Source organism: Salmo salar, chromosome 10 (assembly GCF_965601325.2).
Source record: "Salmo salar chromosome 10, fSalSal1, whole genome shotgun sequence".
NCBI classification, from domain to species: Eukaryota; Metazoa; Chordata; class Actinopteri; order Salmoniformes; family Salmonidae; genus Salmo; species Salmo salar.
This window is the reverse complement of record NC_138300.1, coordinates 28,879,020-28,901,788: the sequence shown is the minus strand read 5'-3', so window position 1 is coordinate 28,901,788 and position 22,769 is coordinate 28,879,020. Positions and strand designations below refer to the sequence as shown.

Genomic DNA, 22,769 nt, shown 5'->3' with positions numbered 1-22,769 from the left:
TTGTCCTAGGCAGCCTTCAGCCTTCTGCTCCAATTCATCAGGTTTAATGAGCAGAAACACACACATTCACTCTCAGCCACAGTCACACATCTACTGGAAATGAGGACTTTAAGTACATACCATATTTCCCCTTAACTAAGCTGTGTGGTATACTGGATGGATGTATTATTGTGATGTGTCGTTAATAGGGCACATTAAAGATTGTCAATCGCACAAGGTTCAAAGTGCAATGCAACATTGTAAAATATGGAGTTTAAGTCGGAAGTTTAAGTCGGAAGTCGGTTTAAGTCGGAAGTTTACATATACCGTAGTCAAATGCATTTTAACCTAGTTTTTCACAATTACTGACATTTAATCATAGTAAAAATTCCCTGTCTTAGTTCAGTTAGGATCACCACTTTATTTTAAGAATGTGAAATGTCAGAATAATAGTTGTAATTTTCCTTCCTCATGATGCTATCTATTTTGTGAAGTACATCAGTCCCTCCTGCAGCAAAGCACCCCACAACATGATGCTGCCACCCCCGTGCTTCACGGTTGGGATGGTGTTCTTCAGCTTGCAAGCCTCCCCATTTTTCCTCCAAACATAACAATGGTCATTATGGCCAAACAGTTCCATTTTTGTTTCATCAGACCAGAGGACATTTCTCCAAAAAGTATGATCTTTGTCCCCATGTGCAGTTGCAAACCATAGTCTGGCTTTTCTATGGCAGTTTTGGAGCAGTGGCTTCTTCCTTGCCGAGCGGCCTTTCAGGTTCTGTCGACATAGGACTCGTTTTACTGTGGATATAGATACTTTTGTAACTGTTTCCTCCAGCATCTTCACAAGGTCCTTTGCTGTTGTTCTGGGATTGATATGCACTTTTCACACCAAAGTACGTTCATCTCTAGGAGACAGAACGCGTCTCCTTCCTGAGCGGTATGACGGCTGCGTGGTCCCATGGTATTTATACTTGCGTACTATTGTTTGTACAGATGAATGTGGTACCTTCAGGCATTTGGAAATTGCTTCCAAGGATGAACTTGTGGACTTGTGGAGGTCTACAATTGTTTTTCTGAGGTCTTGGCTGATTCCTTTAGATTTTCCCATGATGTCAAGCAAAGAGGCACTGAGTTTGAAGGTAGGCCTTGAAATACAGCCACAGGTACACCTCCAATTGACTCAAATGATGTCAATTAGCCTATCAGAAGCTCCTCAAGCCATGACATAATTTTCTGGAATTTTCCAAGCTGTTTAAAGGCACAGTCAACTTAGTGTATGTAAACTTCTGACCCACTGGAATTGTGATACAGTGAATTATAAGTGAAATAATCTGTCTGTAAACAATTGTTGGAAAAATTACTTGTGTCATGCACAAAGTAAATGTCCTAACCGACTTGCCAAAACTATAGTTTGTTAACAAAACATTTGTGGAGTGGTTAAAAAACGAGTTTTAATGACTCCAACTTAAGTGTATGTAAACTTCCGACTTCAACTGTATTTGACTGACAACAATAAAGCTATAACTACCCTAAACTTTTAGGATTCCCATTGTAGAGTACTGTATGCTTGGTACAGATCAGGGCACCAGTTACTCTCTCTGGAAAGTACATAATTTCTTCAAATACATTTTTTACATTAGCTCACCTCAATAACCTAGATGGAGTCCAACCAACCAGGTGCTTTACCTTTTTTTCATTAGCTATGGTGAATATTAGGACAATGTGCGAGGTCCGAGAATTCCCTAAATCAAGTATCCTACTTCACTTTACCCTACTTTCCCTCTAAATCGATTTATACAAAGGCTAAAAAATGCATCATTGCTTAGCCTACAAATGAACAACAAGGCTGTTATGAAATAATGAGTAGAGGACAGGATACCAAACACAAAGCAATTGCAACACATGTTATATATTTGTAGCCTACATAAGGTTTATAACACAACAATCTAATTTTCACACCCGGCCGCCATCAGAAAATCACAAAATCCTGAAGCACAGTTGCATCTCCCGCACAGAAAACTGCAAAACAATTGAGGCATTTTGTCCCTGAGCATTAGCTATGGACAGACGGGCAAGAGTCCCTTGTGCTCCTCAGAAGACACTTGAGAATAGAACCTCTTGATATTCTGTTGTAATGGAAATAAAGTCTAGGACACAACAAATGTGTCTCTCTGTTTGGCATGTAAACACCCTATAGCTCCCGACAGAGAGCCAGCGAGCGAGGGGAGTATCAATACCTTACCTATGACATGTCTGGTTCTCTTCATCATAGCGCCACGATAGTCGGGTGTGAACAGAGAGAAGTCACACTAATCCAGGCGACAGAGGTAAATCACACCAGTAGAACTTAGTCCAGACTTGCTTTTCTACCATTATCATCCCTTTCTTCTCTTCAGACTTCCTGAGTAACAACACAGACAGACAGACAGACAGACAGACACACACACACACTGCTACACTCCCTCCCCCCATTTACACACACCAAAACACACAAACACACACACACCCATCTCGTACAGTTTTTTCTAAGGAAGCAGTGCGTCCGAGTCTTTTGTCACTTTTTCCAGCCCTAGCTGCTTCACGCAGCTCCAGTCTAACCTCTCACAAGGCTCTCTCAGAACATAGCAACCACACAAGCAACCTATCAGGACATCAGGGAGGAGGGAGGGAGATCATAAACACACTGCTTACTGCCTCTTTAAGTGGGAGGCAGCCCCAAACATTTAACTACATACTTTTGAAAGAATGAAGAGAGAGCGAGCGAGAGAGAGCGAGAAGATCCCTTCAACATCATCCCTCTTCATTAAAGTCACACGCTGACCGTGCACCCCTCTCTAATCTGACTCTGTCTTTCTCTGTCCTTTCTGTGGTTGACTGAACATGACACCCCCCGCCCCGCCCCTCCCTCCTCTGAGTCCTCCCCCTTGTCAGAGCAGCTGGCTGGGAGTACAGGGGTGTTTATGGTCCTAGAGGAAGCATGTCCCAAAACACCGGTGGCAGCTACTGAGGCATTGTATGTTAAATAAGCAGCTTCCCTTCCCATTGGATTCCAAAATAGTGAGATTCACTGAAACATGTCCAGTTTGCCAGGTGAAATGTGTTACAATGGTCTCAAAAAGGTCAAAGGACAACTTGAAAAACATTCTCTTTTGTAAATCCGATGAAACTTTTTATGTCCCTTAATTTAATATTCAATTTGAGGACACATTATATCACTTACAAAACATATGTCCATGCAATCTGAATCCATGTCAAGGTTTATACTTAAAACCCTACCATTGATTGTGTAAACAAGCTTTCTCCCCCCACCCAACGAGAGCACTTATCGTAACTAAGAGAGCTAGTTAGGAGACGAGGCCCCCTGCATGACGGGGGTAAGAGAAAGCACCAGTAGATCTGCTATAATGGGATAATTAGCTGTGTGCTTAATAATTTGGAGGGTCAACAGCAATCTACAGCAGGGAGGTCAGCTGTGTCTGAACGGGTAGACGGGCTGCTGTGTCTGCCCTGTCAACCTGCCTGAGCCACCATGTATCTCACACACAGTGTTAGAGGGTTACGTAACAAGAGACCATTATTGAGGACAGGATAAGGAGACAGCCAATTGTTCAGAAGGAGAGTGCAAATCAATGTTGATGACAACATTTCCCACTGTTCTCTTCCAAACAGAAGACACAAGTAACACATACACTCTAGATTCTTGTGTGAAAAACAAAGCCTACAATCTCCACCACATATAGCCTAAATGCCACACATTCATCACACGTTCTCTCCACACTTTCCTTGTAGAATATGAACCCCTTAGTTGACAAATTGAGCCCTGGGGTGAGAAGTTCATCCCTTTAACAAAATCTGTCCTCCAGGAGAGGACAGTTAATAAGCTGGATAGGTTGGCAGGTAGCCTAGCGATTAAGAACGTTGGGCCAGTAACCGAAAGTACGCTGGTTTGAATAACCAAGCCGACAAGGTAAGAAATCTGGCGAAGTGTCCTTGAGCAAGGCACTTAACCCTAATTGCTCATGTAAGTCACTCTGGATAAGAGCATCTGTTAAATGACTAAAATATCAATGTTACATGAGGAGCCCTCCTAATGAGCAACTTAAAGCAGAGGACTATTTAACAAAAAGCATCAGGGACCACAGCACTGTTTTTCGAGCTCCCCTAACATTAACATGTGACTGTAAAGACGCCCAGCCAACCAGGCCTGAGCATCCCATAATGTTCCTTATCCAGTTGGATCCCTGCTACACGACCTCCACCCACACAGAGAGACACACACACATGCGCGCAAACACATACAGGTGTGTCCATGTGGAGTAATACGTTTCTCAAAATCCACATTTAACACAGAAGCCCAATTAAATTACACACATAACGTATTGTATAAAAATAGTCCAGCCTTGTGATTTTAATGTCATTTTATAGTGGTTGAAACAGCCTCTCCAGAACAAAAGTTCTGTCTTAACTAATGGGACATGAGAAGCTGTGACCAACACTCCATGCTGAGCGGAGCAGGAGCCCATAAAACAAAGTGAGGTAGTGTTTTTGGAAGAACTAGGCCAAGCATCTCTCCACCACCACCCTCCATGGGCCCAGTGGGGGAGGGGAAGCCCTCACGCTCATTCTGACATACACACAATGGTGTAAGCTAATAACACAGGGAGAATACGACACCGCTAATATTTCTCTCTCTCTAAGAAGAACATCAAATAGAACATCAAACATCATCTTTGATACAATATGTGGTAAGTATGCTCTATCATTGAGTATTCAAACTACCGAACATGATGTAGTTGGTAGAATTGATTGTGTTTATATACAGAAATCCTCCCTGTACTCCATTTGACTTATACATCAAATGAAATTTTATTTATCACATGCGCAGAGTACAAAAGATGTAGACTTTACCGTGGAATGCTTACTTATGGGCCCTTTTCCAAAAATGCAGAGTTAAAAAGACAAATTTGCAAAAAACAAAACAGGAAATAGTAACACAAAATAACAAGACTATATACAAGGAGTACCGGTATCAAGTCACCTGTACATACAGTTTACAATAACATGGCATTGCCAGGATCCTAGATCTACAAACACTCCTGATGTAATCTCTTACAATATTGTTGGAGAGGAAGTCTGGATATAGCAGTTATTTTGGTTCGGAAGTCCAGATACGTCCAAAAGAGCACGTTTCCCATTGACACTCAGGAAAAGGGCAGCCGTGCAAGAAAACAATAAAAGGATGTGTCAGAAAGGTCCATTTATCTCCCAATAACAAACCTCACCTAGTGGTGAATATCAAATGAAATCGAAGCCAACACTGCCTCCAAAACCAACACAAGATTGAAGAGATGTCATAACATGGAAGGCTACTGTACATATACAGCTACCATAGGAAAACAAAACCATGTATGTTCCCAGGTATGTTCCTGACAGTATGTTCCTAGGAGGCAAAGGGGGAGGCGGGCATGGGGGCCAGACCAAACCAAAGGTATGTTGTCATGAGGGTTTGATTACAACGGGCAAGGTTTTGGGAGACAATGGGAGTCTGGTTGTGTTTGAGCCCTTTGAAAGTTGAATGAGCCCCAGCTGTGTTATAATCTGGACTTCAGGTGGAGGGAATACCAACCAACCTAATGGAAAGATAGGGCTGAAAATAGGGACTTTGATCATACATTTTATGCCAACATTCATATGGTAACTTGTCCTAGGAACAGAACTAATGGATGTCATTATAGTGCTAAGAGCAGAAAGGATATCTAAGGAAGAGATGTCAAGGTCATGTGACAGTCATTATGGTTTCAGTCATACATTCAGGACATTAAGATGGATTCCCCATTCTCTTATTAACAATCAAATACTTCTTGGAATTTCCACCCTGGCAGTTACAGAAACTGCTGTTTGGCTTTTCCTTTGTTCAGACTAAATATAATTTTATCAGAAAGACCTTTGGAAACAGCCAGTCTAGGAACAACAAAAAGGGAAACAGATCCTCACTTGAATGTACCCAAACAATTTAATTACATTTCAATCTTTAGATCCACATACAGTGCATTCGGAAAGTGTTCAGACCCCTTGACTTTTTCCACATTTTGTTATGTTACAGCCATATTCTAAAATGGATTTAATTTGTTAAAATCCTTAGCAATCTTCACACAATACCCCATAATGACAAAGAGAAATACAGAAATACCTTATTTACATAAGTATACAGACCCTTTGCTATGAGACTCAAAATTGATCTCAGGTGCATCCTGTTTCCATTAATTATCCTTGAGATGTTTCTACAACTTGATATGAGTCCAGCTGTGGTAAATTCAATTGATTGGACATGATTTGGAAAGGCACACACCTGTCTATATAAGATCTCACAGTTGACAGTACATGTCAGAGCAAAAACCAAGCCATGAGGTCGAAGGAATTGTCATTAGAGCTCCAAGACAGGATTGTGTCGAGGCACAGATCTTGGTATGGGTACCAAAACATTTCTGCAGCATTGAAGATCTCCTAGAACACAGTGGCCTCCATCATTCGAAATGGAATAAGTTTGGAAACACCAAGACTCTTCCTAGAGCTGGCCGCCCAGCCAAACTGAGCAATCGGGGGAGAAGGCCCTTGGTCAGGGAGGTGACCAGGAACCTAATGGTCACTCTGACAAAGCTTTAGAGTTCCTTTGTGGAGATGGAAGAGCCTTCCAGAAGGACAATCATCTCTGCAGCACTCCATCTATAACAACACAGGGAGAGAACCAGATGCAGACACCAGAGGCAGATGGTTAGAGTCTCTGATATTTGTTGAAAAACAAGGGGCAGGCAAGAGGCAGGTCGAGGACAGTCAGAAGTTCATAAACCAGGTCAGAGTCCAGAAGGTACAGGGTGGCAAGCATGCACCAGGTCAGGGCAGGCTGAATGGTCAGGCAGGCAGGTACAGTGTCAGGGCAGGCAAAGGGTCAGAACCAGGAGAACTAGAAAAACAGAGACTATCAAAAACAGGAGCACGGACAAACACGCTGGTTGACTTGACAAGACTAACTGGCGACAGACAGAAGACACCAGGATAAATACACAGGGAATAATGGGAACAAATGGGAGACACCTGGTGGGGGGTGGAGACAAGCACAAGACAGGTGAAACAGATCAGGGTGTGACACCACCAATCAGGCCTTTATGGTAGAGTGGCCAGACGGAAGCCACTCCTCAGTAAAAGACACATGGAGTTTGGAGTTTGCCAAAAGGCAACTAAAGACTCTCAGACTATGAGAAATAAGATTCTCTGGTCTGATGAAACCAAGATTGAACTCTTTGGCCTGAATGCCAAGCGTCACGTCTGGAGGAAACCTGGCACCATCTCTACGGTGAAGCATGGTGATGCAGCATCATGCTGTGGGGATGTTTTTCAGCGTGAGGGACTGGGAGACTAGTCAGGATCGCGGGAAAGATGAACAGAGCAAGGTACAGAGAGATCCTTGATTAAAAACCTGCTCCAGTACTCAGGACCTCAGACTGGGATGAAGGTTCACCTTCCAACAGGACAACGACCCTAAGCACACAGCCAAGACAATGCAGAAGTGGCTTCGGGACAAGTCTCTGAATGTCCTTGAGTGGCCCAGCCAGAGCCCGGACTTCAACCCAATCGAACATCTCTGGAGAGACCTGAAAATAGCTGTGCAGCGAGGCTCCCCATCCAACCTGACAGAGCTTGATAGAATTTGCAGAGAAGAATGGGATAAACTCCCCAAATACAGGTGTGCCAAGCTTGTAGCGTCACTCCCAAGAAGACTCAAGGCTATAATCTCTGCCAAAGGTGCTTCAACAAAGTACTGAGTAAAGGGTCTGAATACTTATGTAAATATATTTCAGTAAACATTCCTAAAAACCAGTGTTTGCTTTGTCATTATGGGGTATTATGTGTAGATTGATTAGGGGAAAAAACTAATTCATTTTAGAATAAGGCTTTAATGTAACAAAATGTTGAAAAAGTCAAGGGGTCTGAATACTTTCCGAATGCACTGTATTTTCAAGGCTCAGCAGCTAACTGTACACCATATGGAGAAGTGACTGACAAATGCTGTACATTCCATTCTCAGGATAATCACACATAAGAGAGGGTGCATGTCTACACATTGTGTCAGAGTGAGTTGGCTGAGCATGCGCACACGCATGTACGCACGCACGCACACACACACACTATAAAAAGACAGGCACTGAGGGTTTGTGGGACCTTGTAAGGTTTTACAAAAACTGCTATCAACGGCTTCTGGGTAGGTTATTTTGTGACATCATTCAACTTTGAGGAATATTGCCAGCTAGTCTTTTTCCACACGTTTAAAAAAGTCAGACAGGACAGCTTTATCCAACCATAGACACACGCCGATTCAGATTTTGGAATAAAAACCTGAAGCTATTTTTTCTGCTGTCATTGCCACTTCTCCACAGAAGGAAACAATCAAAATGGTGCATGCTTGCATGTTATAAGACATGTTCTACTCAGTATTCTTTCAAAGGTGGTTGTGATGTGGAGCTTTTCTATCCTGGACAATGAAAGCCATTTGACATGCAGATAGGAAAGCAACCTGGCATACACTATCTGAGAAGGTGACAACTGCCTATTCATAAATGCATCAGTCTAATAATATTAGAAGGAAAGGCACACCACAGATAGCAGCTGCAGACTAATGAAATCTCACCAAAGCATTAACATATAGCAGAGCCTTTAACATTAACATATAGCAGGGCCTTAGCAGATCAACATCAATCAACTACCTGACAGATCCCCACTTGTCTTTTCCTAATAGCACTGACTTCGCTGATAACTACTTTATTGAAGTAAAATGCTCTTACTACAACTGTGATATGTGGTTGTCTCATCTAGCTATCTTAAGATGAATGCATTGCACTAAGGATAAGAGTGTCTACTAAATTAGTAAAATAAAACGTCAAATGGCAGGTGGATGAAGCGAGGGAGAGGAACTGAGGAGGAGGGTGAGAGGGAAGAGAGGGAGGACATACTTCTGGCTGACTCGTGTGCTACCCGCACGCCGGACACTGCGAAGGGATGGTCTGGTACCGCGGAGAGCCGTCCATCATCCCACCACAGCAGAGCATCTAAATATCTGCACCAGTCATCTCTAATATAGAGTCTGAGTGTGTGTGTTTGTGTGCAAGGGGTGGCTTTCCTGCACAGCAGCCTGTGTAGTTCCTTCCTACTCAGTGCCTAGTATAGCCAAGGTCAGTCCAGACTTCAGCTCAGGGAGACAGTAGGGAGACAGGGACAGACAGAACTCTGAGTGGCTAGCAGATCGTCACTCTCCTCCCAGGCTTAGAGCTCCTGAATCCCCCCCGGTCTGCTATTCATGTCCCCTGGACACTCTTCTCTTACAGTGCCTTGCATCTGATAGCCCGGTCTCTCAGAGCAGCACAACTCTAACACACCACACACACTGCATACAGTACACACACACCAGGTCCCCTGCCAGCCTCTACCACCACAAGTATTTCTCTTCAGTCCAGGGAGGCAGTGAGCTGCTGCCTCTGACCTCTGCCTAGGTCTCTTCCCTCCACTTCCCTCTCTTTGTCAGGCACATGCAACAGAGAATAATCACAAACCCTTCTTAGCTAACCTCTATCAAAGCTCAGGTGACTTCACACTCAGGTGAGAATCTAACAGTGAAATGCACCATCACTGTGAAGCACAACATGGAAACATAGAAGCAATGGAAACTGAAAAAGAACTCTGTCATACATTCCAATGTGAATTTATAGGGCATTTTGAACTACCAGCTCTATTCGTAACAAGGTTCCCACAAGGTGTTCACAGGGTAATCACCGTCCTTTCTGAACGTCTTCAGCCTGTAAGCACACAGAACTCCTTACTCAAGACGTCACAAGGAAACACCACTCAATCACCAGCCCCTACCTACTGCTATCTACTGAGCAGGCTTCTCCAGTACCACAACTAGCATACATCACATGCTATGAAACAGCTGTTTCACACCACTCATAGGCAAAATAACCATAGGAGCCAGACCTGTATGAGTGTCAAACACACAGAAAATGTCCATGAAGGTTTAAAGTAGATAATACAGTCACTTACACATAACTGAGCCCATGGTGAGGTCTTTCTGTCTGGACCAGACCGACAGTCCTGCCCTGAGGACTCCAGCTGTGGTATGGAGAGCCGCGCAGAGCACCGCAGAGCAGATTCCTTACTGTGTGTGTTTCTGTGAGTGTGTGGGTGCATGTGTATGTGTTCTGTCAGGGCTCTCGCCAGCAGTCTGAGTTGAAGTCTTGTGACCAGTGGAGCTCAGGAGACTGGCATAGTTTACACCAATCTCCTCAACAATGTCCTGAGGCACTGGGGGCTTCCCTTTCCTCCCCCACCCTGCCCGACATTCAGCCGTTGTGCTGTGTGGCCACCGTGCGTCAAGAACCCACCACAGCTTTTCCTCCTTCTGGCTGTAGCTCATTCACTGGCCTGGCCTTGTCTCGGAAGCACTTTCTCACCCCTCCCTCCCAAGACACTCTCAGTGGACAAGGGTATGTATCACATGAGAATAAACACACAAGAATATTATCAGTTATACTCAGTCATACTGTATCTAAGTTACACCCATGGGCATGGCAGTTATTTGTTTGTTTATTTGTTTATTCAGATCCTCATTAGCTTTTGCAGAAGCAGCAGCTACTCTTCCTGGGGTCCACAAAAATCACAAAACAGCAACAAAACACTAATACACTGATAGACAAGGACAGTCACACAAATGTAAAATAATAAAATACAACAACACAAATGATGTGCGTGTTGGAGTGTGTGCATGTGTTTGTGTGTCCCCTCACATTTAGGGGGCTAAGTTTGGAGAACTGCTATTTGCAAAAAAGAAGGAGAAATCCTACTACTCCAATATAACTTTTTTACACCACACAGCATACTGTAACAACTGAAGAGGCAAAGGAGTTACCAACCATTACATAAAAATGTGTCCTTTTAGTGTCCAAGCAAACACCAATATGTGTGATACTGTAGCCTTGATGTTTGTCACAGGAAATTGTAACCAGTGGGCTTCCTGTCTTTAAAGAGATATAACACACAGGTCTGTATCTTAAAGCTTACCTTTCCACTGGCTGATAAACATATATTACTCTCGCTAGCTAATATTAATACACTAGTCTATTCAGGGAGCAGTTTATTGACATGATATGCCTTTTTTAGCATTAGTGTTTACCTCTGCATGCCCCAACAATACACTTTAACAACAATAGACCACAGCTCAGTCCACAAAGATGGCTTGTTCTGTCACAGCTCAAACATACCGTACAGCGCACATGTGGTGATATGCCACTTTTTGCATTTAATGTAAAGAAGTGAAATGTCCCACCTTTCTTTTTAGATGACTTTGAGATAAGTCTCCACAGCCTACGTTCAGATAGTTGGTCTCTCAAGCTGAGAGAATGGCAGGGTCCAGACTCCTATTCCCAGGTGTTGTAGAGGTGGAGCGATTACTTAATGTGAGTAGAACTATCCTTAGTTCAGTTCAACAGTATGATTTTGAATCACTATATTGACAGTATCTATTTTAAACCACTATGCTAATGAAACAGCATGAAAGACTACAAAAGCAGTAACTCCTGCAAGCATATTATAACAACATTTGCACTGTTTGTTTTTCAACTTAAGGGCAAGGAGTCAATTCCATCATATGACATCACCATGTTTCTCTGTCAGCAGAAGCAGGGATGACCTTTACCATTGGGACATGTGCTCTAAAAACAGAAAAACAGGAACAAGATGCTGGCATATAAGAAGTCTGGATCTGGAGATCACACTTCCCATTTCCACGTCCTCTGCAGCCCTCCCTGAACCATGACCTATTCAGTTCTGAAGCCTGATCAGCCGGCCAGCCCTTACCATCACCCATGGTTGACATCAACGAATCACAGGGCTATACGCCTGCACTATAAGCCTGCACTGCATGGGTCCAATGTTTGCAGTAAGGCCACATTATACTAGTGTCACTGGCATCTGGCAGTCACTCCTCCCTCCAGAGAAAACACACACACACACACACACACACACACACACACACACACACACACACACACACACACACACACACACACACACACACACACACACACACACACACACACACACACACACACACACACACACACACACACACACACACACACACACACACACACACACACACACACACACACACACACACACACAGGATGGTGAGGTTTAGTACTGTATATGTGAGCTCTGACCAGCACCATGCTGGTAGTCAAGAGGTCCAGGGTCACACACACTGAGTCAGATAACCACATGTAACCGGTGTGAAATGGCTAGCTAGTCAGCGGGGTGCGCGCTAATAGCGTTTCAATCGGTGACGTCACTCGCTCGGAGACCTTGAAGTAGTTGTTTCCCTTGCTCAGCAAGGGTCGCGGCTTTTGTGGAGCGATAGGTAACGATGCTTCGAGGGTGTCAGTTGTTGATGTGTGCAGAGGGTCCCTGGTTCGAGCCCAGGTAGGGGCGAAACTGTTACCCACATACAGTGTCTTTTATCTCTTCCTGCTATTGTAATGAGGCTCGCACATGTATGTTGTCATGTCAACACAAAGTCACCCTGTTTTTAAAAGATAGATATTGGATGGTTCATCTGGTCCTCTTCACAAGTAGTACATGACTAAATTACAATCGAGTCCGTCAAGTCCAAATAGCATATATTTACCTTCCCTTTGTTGATTTATCTGACAGGAACAACCCTACCCAGTCTGAAAAACCATTGTTAAAATATGTGAGAACATCATGAAAAAAGATAGTTTCAGCACCATTTAATAATAAATTAGCAGTATGTTGTCCCACATTTAGAGCTGTTGTAAACATCTGGTCTATTATCTGATGTATAAATTGTTAGTGCTGTGAACCTCAGTTACCAGGGCAGGAGCAGAGCATGCATCAAATCTCTCAATTGTGAGAGGCACTGAGGATAGGAAATCAATCCAAAGATCAGGTCTGCTGTGACTGCACACAATATACAGCAGCCCCTTGCGAGATAGATTAAGGTTCTAAACATCTGCAGTGTTATTGTCTACAATGAATCGACACAGTGGCCTTGAGAGGTAATTATTCTCAAAAACAATGCCCTGTGGGGGGGTGAGCAAACCTTGCTGCAAACCTTCCTACCCACCTTCACAGAGTGGAGGGTCATGGGGCCAAGGTCACAGAAGGAGAATGGGGAGTAGTAATCCTAAGTACTCCCTCTGTGTGTCCTAGGCTGACCTAGTAGGACTCCTCTCTTCCCCCTACGTGCCATCTGGTTTCCCAAGCATACTGTGGAGCTTGACCTCGTTTGATCTGATCTGAGGGGCCACCCTGAGCCCTCTAGGACTCGAGTAGTTACACTAGAGTCAGAAATTAGGCCAGACTCTCAAATATATGTTCATATCTTATGGCTCAGTGGGTTATTGTTCCATTGTGTTACTGTGAGCACAAGTCAAATGCTGGCCAAAGCCCAAAGGGGACTGTGCGAAAAAAGACAAACGTTTTCCAAAGGATGTCGAGAGCCCATTTCACGTAAAGCAGGGACAAATAGGAAGCCGTGTGAATACAGCCTACGTCATAAAAACAAGGTTGGCCTGGCTGGGTAAACAAGCCCAGAGCTGTCTGGGGTTATGTCACCAGGGATATTGATGGCTGGAACCCCAATCTGACCTAAAGAGGTTCAAAGATGTTGACAACCTATGACTGATACAAAAACAAATAGCCTATGATGTGCCTGCAGATTCTATGCACTTGTGCCAATGTGTAACATTGCAATTTTGTTTAAATCAAATCGACAAATAATATAATCTTGAATCACTACAAACATTAAATCCTAAATCCACATAATCTAAAATCCAAACACGGAGATAAAGTTGACGGCATTGTTGTGAGGGGATATGATTTCAGAGGTGAGAGGTAAGGAAGGAAGGCATCTGCTCAAGCCGTTTGAGATGATGAACACCAGGGCTGCTGTTCCAACAGGAGAGAGGATAACCCTTTGACCTTCCCATTGTTTACCTCTCTGCGTATGGGACAGTTTTTTATAGATCTGAATTGTGTCTCATTCTGTGCCAAGGCTTATGAATGTACTATCAGTATCACAGAATAACATGGCATCAGGCCCTCATGGTGGCATCTGGTATTGATTTTAGAGAAGAGCACTGACCCTTTGGCTGCTAAGCCGATGAGGGATGGGCACATAGATAAAGGGTGGGACAAAACAATGCTGATTTCTATTTATCTATCTGTGATAACCTGCACAAACCAACATCGCAGATGTCCATAGAGTTTCAATAGATTCATGGCTTACTGTAAGAGGATATAACTACCACAGTGCCATAGTTACAACAAAATGAATGACAGACAAGTTAGCCAACATTTATGGTGAGAGAAACCATAAACATGCTCACACAAAATACATAACGTCAAGGATAGAGGTCTGTGTTGTAGAGCCAGCAGAACATGAACATTGTCATGTCAATTATCACTTATCAGTGAAAATTATGCTTGAAACGAAATGCCTCCGGAAACCATATATTGTAGTTATTACTCTGACATTTTAATGTGTTTTCCAGCCTTGGTGCCTTTATGATTCCCAGTCAGCTGCAAGCTGTGTCTTTATTCTGTGCTCATGTTTGGAAGTGGTTGTATTTTCTTTTTCTATAGGCCTATAGACTGTTTCATTTCCCTGTGTTAACCACATACTGTATATGGGGCCAGCCATGAGTGGCCAGACCATACTAATCCTCTTAGTTCAATTAGCAACGGGTGACTGATGCCACACATTTCCATTCTTCTACTCTGCTAAATAGTACAGTGTGCAAAATTAGGGTTACTGCTACACTGGGCCAAATTCTTTGCACACAATGAGGTTAAGAATTCAACCAGTAATACTGAGTTTAAAATTTCCTGTATGGAAATGTAATTCTTCATATTAGAAATCCTTGGGGTGTGTTATGGAGGATTTCCCAGTACACAAGAAGCGTTGTACTACTGTAATTCCTCTGTTGCTATAGAGGCAACAAAACATAACATACTTTTGCCTGACCTTTTCTTCCTGAAAACTATTTGAAGGTTCATTTCAATTAGGTCATGTATTTTCCTCTAAATATCATTTGTTTGGGAGAGCTGTGACTGGATACAAATACCCGCGCAGCCTTCACTTTCTGGCAACTATGATGTCACCTGCCACCAATGAGAGCTCAGATAAGGCTTGAATCTCTCTCTTTCTCTCTCCCTGTGAGTCATGGAGCCTGTTACAAGGTTTTAATTGCAATAATACCTCTGAATACCTCAGCTGCCAAGCTCACCATTTCCCACTCATGGCATAAAATGTCAAGTATGTGATTGAAGCTGCACAGTTCTACATCCCTTACAGATGAACAGAGGGGTGTGTCTTTGATCTTAAATAAATCAATGGAGAATAAATGCCACTAGCAAAATAACATTACTGTCATCAGCATCTTGTGTAGCAAGTCAATCATCTTCTGTATAGAGAAGCTCATTATGAACCTTTTATAAAGGACACTTTGGGGATACAGTATTTAGGTCAGATTGGTGTAATAACACACAGTTGAAGTCGGAAGTTTACATACACTTAGGTTGGAGTCATTAAAACTCGTTTTTCAACCACTTCACAAATTTCTTGTTAAGAAACTATAGTTTTGGCATGTCGGTTAGGACATCTACTTTGTGCATGACAAGTAATCTTTCCAACAATTGTTTACAGACAGATTATTTCACTTATAATTCACTGTATCACAACTCCAGTGGGTCAGAAGTTTACATACACTAAGTTGACTGTGCCTTTAAACAGCTTGGAAAATTCCAGAAAATGATGTCATGGCTTTAGAAACTTCTGATAGGCTAATTGACATCATTCAAGTCAATTGGAGGTGTACCTGTGGATGTATTTTAAGGCCTACCTTCAAACTCAGTGCCTCTTTGCTTGACATCATGGGAAAATCTAAAGAAATCAGCCAAGACCTCAGAAAAACAATTGTAGACCTCCACAAGTCTGGTTCATCCTTGGGAGCAATTTCCAAACGCCTGAAGGTACCACGTTCATCTGTACAAACAATAGTACACAAGTATAAACACCATGGGAGCACGCAGCCGTCATACCGCTCAGGAAGGAGACGCGTTCTGTCTCCTAGAGATGAATGTACTTTGGTGTGAAAAGTGCATATCAATCCCAGAACAACAGCAAAGGACCTTGTGAAGATGCTGGAGGAAACAGGTACAAAAGTATCTATATCCACAGTAAAGCGAGTCCTATGTCGACATAACCTGAAAGGCTGCTCAGCATGGAAGAAGCCACTGCTCAAAAACCGCCATAAAAAAGCCAGACTATGGTTTGCAACTGCACATGGGGACAAAGATCGTACTTTTTGGAGAAATGTCCTCTGGTCTGATGAAACAAAAATGGAACTGTTTGGCCATAATGACCATCGTTATGTTTGGAGTAAAAAGGGGGAGGCTTGCAAGCCAAAGAACACCATCTCAACCATGAAGCACGGGGGTGGCAGCATCATGTTGTGGGGGTGCTCTGCTGCAGGAGGGACTGGTGCACTTCACAAAATAGATGGCATCATGAGGCAGGAACATTATGTGGGTATATTGAAGCAACATCTCAAGACATCAGTCAGGAAGTTAAAGCTTGGTCGCAAATTGGTCTTCCAAATGGACAATGACCCCAAGCATACTTCCAAAGTTGTGGCAAAATGGCTTAAGGACAACAAAGTCAAGGTATTGGAGTGGCCATCACAAAGCCCTGACCTCAATCATATAGATAATTTGTGGGCAGAACTGAAAAAGCGTGTGCGAGCAAGGAGGCCTACAAACCTGACTCAGTTACACCAGCTATGTCAGGAGGAAGGGTCCAAAATTCACCCAGCTTATTGTGGGAAGCTTGTGGAAGCCTACCCAAAACGTTTGACCCAAGTTAAACAATTTAAAGGCAATGCTACCAAATACTAATTGAGTGTAAATAAACTTCTGACCCACTGGAAATGTGATGAAAGAAGTAAAAGCTGAAATAATTAATTCTCTCTTATTATTCTGACATTTCACATTATTAAAATAAAGTGGTGATCCTACCTGACCTAAGACAGGGAATTTTTACTGGGATTAAATGTCAGGAATTGTGAAAAATTGAGTTTAAATGTATTTGGCTAAGGTGTATGTAAACTTCCGACTTCAACTGTATTATCACGACAGCGATCTATAACGCTCAACATATAACATGACACTGATGATAATTGGGGGTCTCGGATAAATTGGGGGCGTGAGAGATGCAAGCAGCAACACAGGGGAGGCTGCTTCCATAAATCAATAGGGCCTGATGCACACAAGCCTGGGCTATCTCAGTTTCTATGGTAACTGCCTGCATGGTCCCCTCCCCCATGGATGGCTGCTGACTGCCTGCCTCACTAGAGCCATGATAGAAGACACTCCGTAACAATCTCCAGCGTGGCACAATAACCTACTTCCTCTGCCCAGCCCGGAAGACCCGGATGTAGAATGTGAAATGATGGTCAACAAGAGGAATTGAGAGAGGGGGAAATAGGAATCTAAAGAGATTTATATTAGGTTTTCTGTTTTCTTTGGCTAATAACATTGACTTTCATTAAATAGCTAATGAAACCCATAGATACCAGTAAATACAGTATATCTATCTTCATGATGATATACATATTAGCGCTTAAATGTGGTTATAGTGATTTACAATTAAATTCATAATAAGAATGGGATGGGATTTCCAGATAATGGAAAAATCCTTTTCAATATAGGAGCATAGGACCACAAGCATTTCGCTACATCACAAGCATTTCACTACATCACAAGCATTTTGCTACACCACATGCATTTCGCTACATCACAAACATTTCGCTACATCACAAGCATTTCGCTACATCACAAGTATTTTGTAACACCACAAGCATTTCGCTACATGCGCATTAACATCTTCTAACCATGTGTATGTGACAAAATAACATTTGATTTCTCTTTGATTTGATTTGACAATCACACTCTCTGATGACACCCCTCTGAAATTCTGTGACAACTAGTTACTACACCAGCATAGTATGAGAAGTCTGACTGGTGTGAGGAACATGATGCGTCCATTATGAATCTATACAATAATAAAATATAAATCCACATACCAGATCCCACTAGATATAACCACATACTTCATGGTTATTTGTGTAACGTTGACTATGACCTTGAACTAACTATGTAAATTGCAGCTATAATGATCAGCCCAAATCTGACATTTCTACCAGTTTAGACCATACATTTACACATGTATCTCTATTATAAAGCAATTCCATATCTGAGCATTTCTAAGGATACTGCCTGGAATAGGGAGACCATCCAGGGAGCAGCTGCTGGGTATCACCTCCCTGCTCCCTCTTTCTCTCCCTGGTACATACCCCTTCCCTCCCCACAACCCCCAGTGTGGCTGATGGCTGATGGCTGATGGAGGGATGAAGACAGGACACTCACCGACATGTGTGATGACACAGTCCACACGCTGCTGGAACTCCTGCAGAGACATCTCCTCCTCTCTTAGCCAGCAGAGCATCTCAGGGTGTGTGCAGCTTTGGCTCTCCTCTCTCCCCTCCTCTGCTCTACTCTCCACCACTCTCCTTTGTCAATCCGCTCCCTCACCGGAGGCTGAAGGACCCTTCACACACAAAGCACAGTGCCACTCCCAGTCCGAAAGCACCTCAGAGATGATGTGAGAGAAGGGAAGAAACTTCAGGGTCTGCGGATATCTCTAACTCCACAAAAAATATATATTTTCCTCAAAAAGTGCAATACAATTTAGCATAGTATGTGTATGTGTCCTTAATAATGGATGGATACACACACGCTCACTGGGTGAGCCAATCAGGAGGGGCTAACACTGCTTTCAGGCTGATGCTCGGCTTGCTGTAATAAAGGCTGAGTCAGACACCAGGAAGCAAATCAGAGAGCAGCTACCTGCCTTGGGGAGATAGGGGGCTAATGGATTCACTAACACAAAACCTGGAGCTATAGAGCCACTGGAATGGAGCTACAGTACCACTTCGGCTATGATGAAAATGTTGCTTCTAAAAAAAATCTGCTTAATCTAAATGGCAGATAATATCAAATAATATCATATACATTTAAAATATAATATTGTAAGTAAAGGATTTCATTTTCAAGTAATCAATTTTAATAATGGAAATGTGTAGGCTGAAATAGGCTGTTAGCGTACAGAAACTAAATATGTAGTTCTGGGACTCTTGAAAAACGGGACAATCTCAACTCGTTTTTTTCACAAATATTTTTATTCATATTAACAAAATTGGAAATATATATTTTGATAGACCAAAGTATCAGCTATCACACCATGTAAGGGAACAACCTACTAATTCTAGATTTGTTTCATAAAATGCACCTAACTGGATTTATGTCAACTCCGTAAGACATTTCAATTCTACATTTATTGTCCAACAAGTTTTTAAAGGCTTTGATTGTTTAAGTCTAACATTAGATTATTGAACTATATAATACAAATATTTTTTTGGTTTTGTTTTATAGCATTAGGAACACCTGCTTTTCCATGGCATAGATAGACTGATCAGGTAAATCCAGGTGAAAGCTATAATCCCTTACTGATGTCACCTATTAAATCCACTTCAATCAGGGAGAAGTAGGTTAAAGAAGGATTTTTAAGCCTTGAGACAATTGAGACATGGATTATGTATGTGTTCCATTCAGAGGGGGAATGGGCAAGACAAAAAATGTAAGTGCCTTTGAACGGGGTATGGTAGTAGGTGCCAGGTGCACTGGTTTGAATGTGTCAAGAACTGAAATGCTCCTGGCTTTTTCACACTCAACAGTTTCCTGTGTGTATCAAGAATGGTCCACCACCCAAAGGACATCCAGCCAACTTGACACAACTGTGGGAAGCACTGGAATCAACATGGGCTAGCATCCCTGTGGAACTCTTTCGACACCTTGTAGAGTCCATGCCCCAACAAAATGAGGCTGTTCTGATGGCAAAAGGGTGGTGCAACTCAATATTAGGAAGGTGTACCTAATGTTTTGTACACTCAGGGCATTTATAAAGCAAACATCATCCCTTAGGTCTAGCACAGCAAATGCTTCAATAGTTTAAGCATATGTTGCAGATCAGTGCTTACATTTATTTCAGAATATTGACAAATAAAATGTATATTAAGGGGGTTAGCCATCAGTGACAGATTTGACGAGCCACACATAATATGAAACATGATCTATTTGAAAATCCCCAATATAAACATAACCATTCTATCAGATCTTCCAGTACTCTGACGGAGTTGACGTGAGACAAAAATCTGACGGAGTTAACAAAAATTGCATTTTTCTTCATTCAAGTGGTGTAAAAAGTACACATTTTGTTTTTCCTCAGTTGCTTTATGACTCTAAAATATACATTAAAAAAACATATTTGAACCAAAATTCATATTCTATCCATCAGATAGATGGAGTTGACAGTTTATGGTTGTGACCATGGTGATTTCGAATTACAGTGCATTCGGAAAGTATTCGGATCCCTTGACTTTTTCCACATTTTGTTAGATTACAGCTTTATTCTAAAATGGATTTTAAAAAATCCTCATCAATCTACACACAATACCCCATAATGGCAAAGCGAAAACAGTTTTTTTGCATTTTTCGCAAATGTATTAAAGATAAAAAATAGAAATACCTTATTTACATAAGTATTCAGACCCTTTGCTATGAGACTCGAAATTGAGCCCAGGAGCATCCTGTTTCAATTGATCATACTTGATATGATTCTACAACGTGATTGGAGTCCAGCTGTGGTAAATTCAATTGATTGGACATGATTTGGAAAGGTACATACCTGTCTATATAAGGTCCCACAGTTGACAGTGCATGTCAGAGCAAAACCCAAGCCATGAGGTCAAAGGAATTGTCTGTAGAGCTCCGAGACAGGATTGTGTCGAGGCACAGATCTGGGGAAGGGTACCAAAACATTTCTGCAGCATTGAAGGTCCCCAAAAACACAGTGGCCTCCATCATTCTTAAATGGAAGAAGTTTGGAACCACCAAGACTCTTCCTAGAACTGAGCAATCGGGAGAGAAGAGCCTTGGTCATGGAGGTGACCAAGAAGCAGATGGTCACTCTGACAGAACTCCAGAATTTCTCTGTGGAGATGGGAGAACCTTCCAGAAAGACAACCATCTCTGCAGCACTTCACCAATCAGGCCTTTATGGTAGAGTCGCCAGATGGAAGCCACTCCTCAGTAAAAGACACATGACAGCCTGCTTGGAGTTTGCCAAAAGGCACCTAAAGGACTCAGACCATGAGAAACAAGATTCTCTGGTCTGATGAAATCAAGATTGAAGTCTTTGGCCTGAATACCAAGTGTCACGTCTGGAGGAAACCTGGCACTCTTTCTACGGTGAAGCATGGTGGTGGCAGCATCAGGCTGTGGGGATGTTTTCAGGAGCAGGGACTGATAGACTAGGCAGTTTCGAGGGAAAGATGAATGGAGCAAAGTACAGAGATATCCTTGATGAAAAACATCTCTGGAGGGACCTGAAAATAGCTGTGCAGCGACGCTCCCTATCCAAACTGACAGATCTTGAGAGAGTCTGCCCCGAAGAATGTGAGAAACTCCCCAAATACAGGTGTGCCAAGCTTGTAGCGTCATACCCAAAGAATTGAGGCTGTAATTGCTGCCAAAAGTGCTTCAACAAAGTACTGAGTAAAGGGTCTGAATACTTATCTAAATGTGATATTTCTGTTTTTTTATTTTTCATAATTTTGCAAACATTTGTGAAACCTGTTTTTGCTTTGTCATCATGGGGTATTGTGTATAGATTGATTAAAATAATGTAATACATTTTAGAATAAGGCTGTAACGTAACAAAATGTGGAAAAGGTCAAGGGGTCTGAATACTTTCAGAATACACTGTAGTTTGTTTAAATCTATCAAAAGTTTCAAACTTTGCAGACCATGAGCAGTCTATCTAACTATTGGAACAACTCACTGGGCAAAAACAGGTTGAATCAACTTTAGCTAAGTAAACAACATATTTCTTTAGGGTAGTTTTGGTGTAGCTCAAATTCTTCCATTGTGAAGTAACATGGTAGCTTGGTAACCTATATTTTCAAAGTAGCTTCCCCATCACTGGCTGTATTAATACAGAGTGTATTAATAGTGTAATGTCATGCAAGAAAGCATGATTCAATACAATAAGGTCAACCCATCCCTCTACTACTCTGTCCCACATTTTGATGAACGCAAACATGCAAGCCAAGGGCATTATCTTCTTACCACACGTTGTTGCCCTTGGGACCTTGGCGATTGCCTAGGAGACGAGCATCGAGCAGCCGCCCCATAGACATCTGCGCCCCTAATGTCACTCCCATAGAAATAGAAATGGTCTCTCCATTACCCCAGGCGACAATCATGAATAACTGACAGCTGGTCGTGACTGGTGATGAGGCATACAAAATGAAAATGTGTAAGGGATAATCAACGAGGGGCTATGCGTTCTATGGAAAATAATGTTGAAGGACGCCAAAGGTGTTTTCCATGACGATGAAACTTGAGTTGAAATTACCTTCCAAGGAGTTGCGTTATTTTCCAGAGAAAGCATTGAGCCCCGAGATAATTATCCCTTTTATACCATGGCTATAATTCAACACATATGCCACTAGAAATGTGTTCATTAATTTGCCAGTAGAAAT

General features: G+C 42.4%; 1 protein-coding gene across 8 annotated transcripts in view; it reads right to left on the bottom strand.

The window, feature by feature from the left end:
- The window catches only part of mcf2l2 (MCF.2 cell line derived transforming sequence-like 2), a 135,817-nt gene extending 116,855 nt beyond the window's left edge, over positions 1-18,962 (bottom strand). For 4 of the 8 annotated variants that reach the window (XM_082956871.1, XM_082956876.1, XM_082956875.1 and 1 more), the window contains exon 1: positions 18,535-18,962. In XM_082956871.1, coding sequence (XP_082812997.1) covers positions 18,535-18,613 — 79 coding nt within the window. In that variant the 5' untranslated portion in view covers positions 18,614-18,962. Of the gene's footprint in view, positions 1-2,224; positions 2,810-10,071; positions 10,440-18,534 lie in introns of those variants that run through there. The other 4 variants (XM_082956877.1, XM_082956878.1, XM_082956874.1 and 1 more) reach the window with 3 other exon arrangements.
- Positions 18,963-22,769: the final 3,807 nt, after the last annotated feature.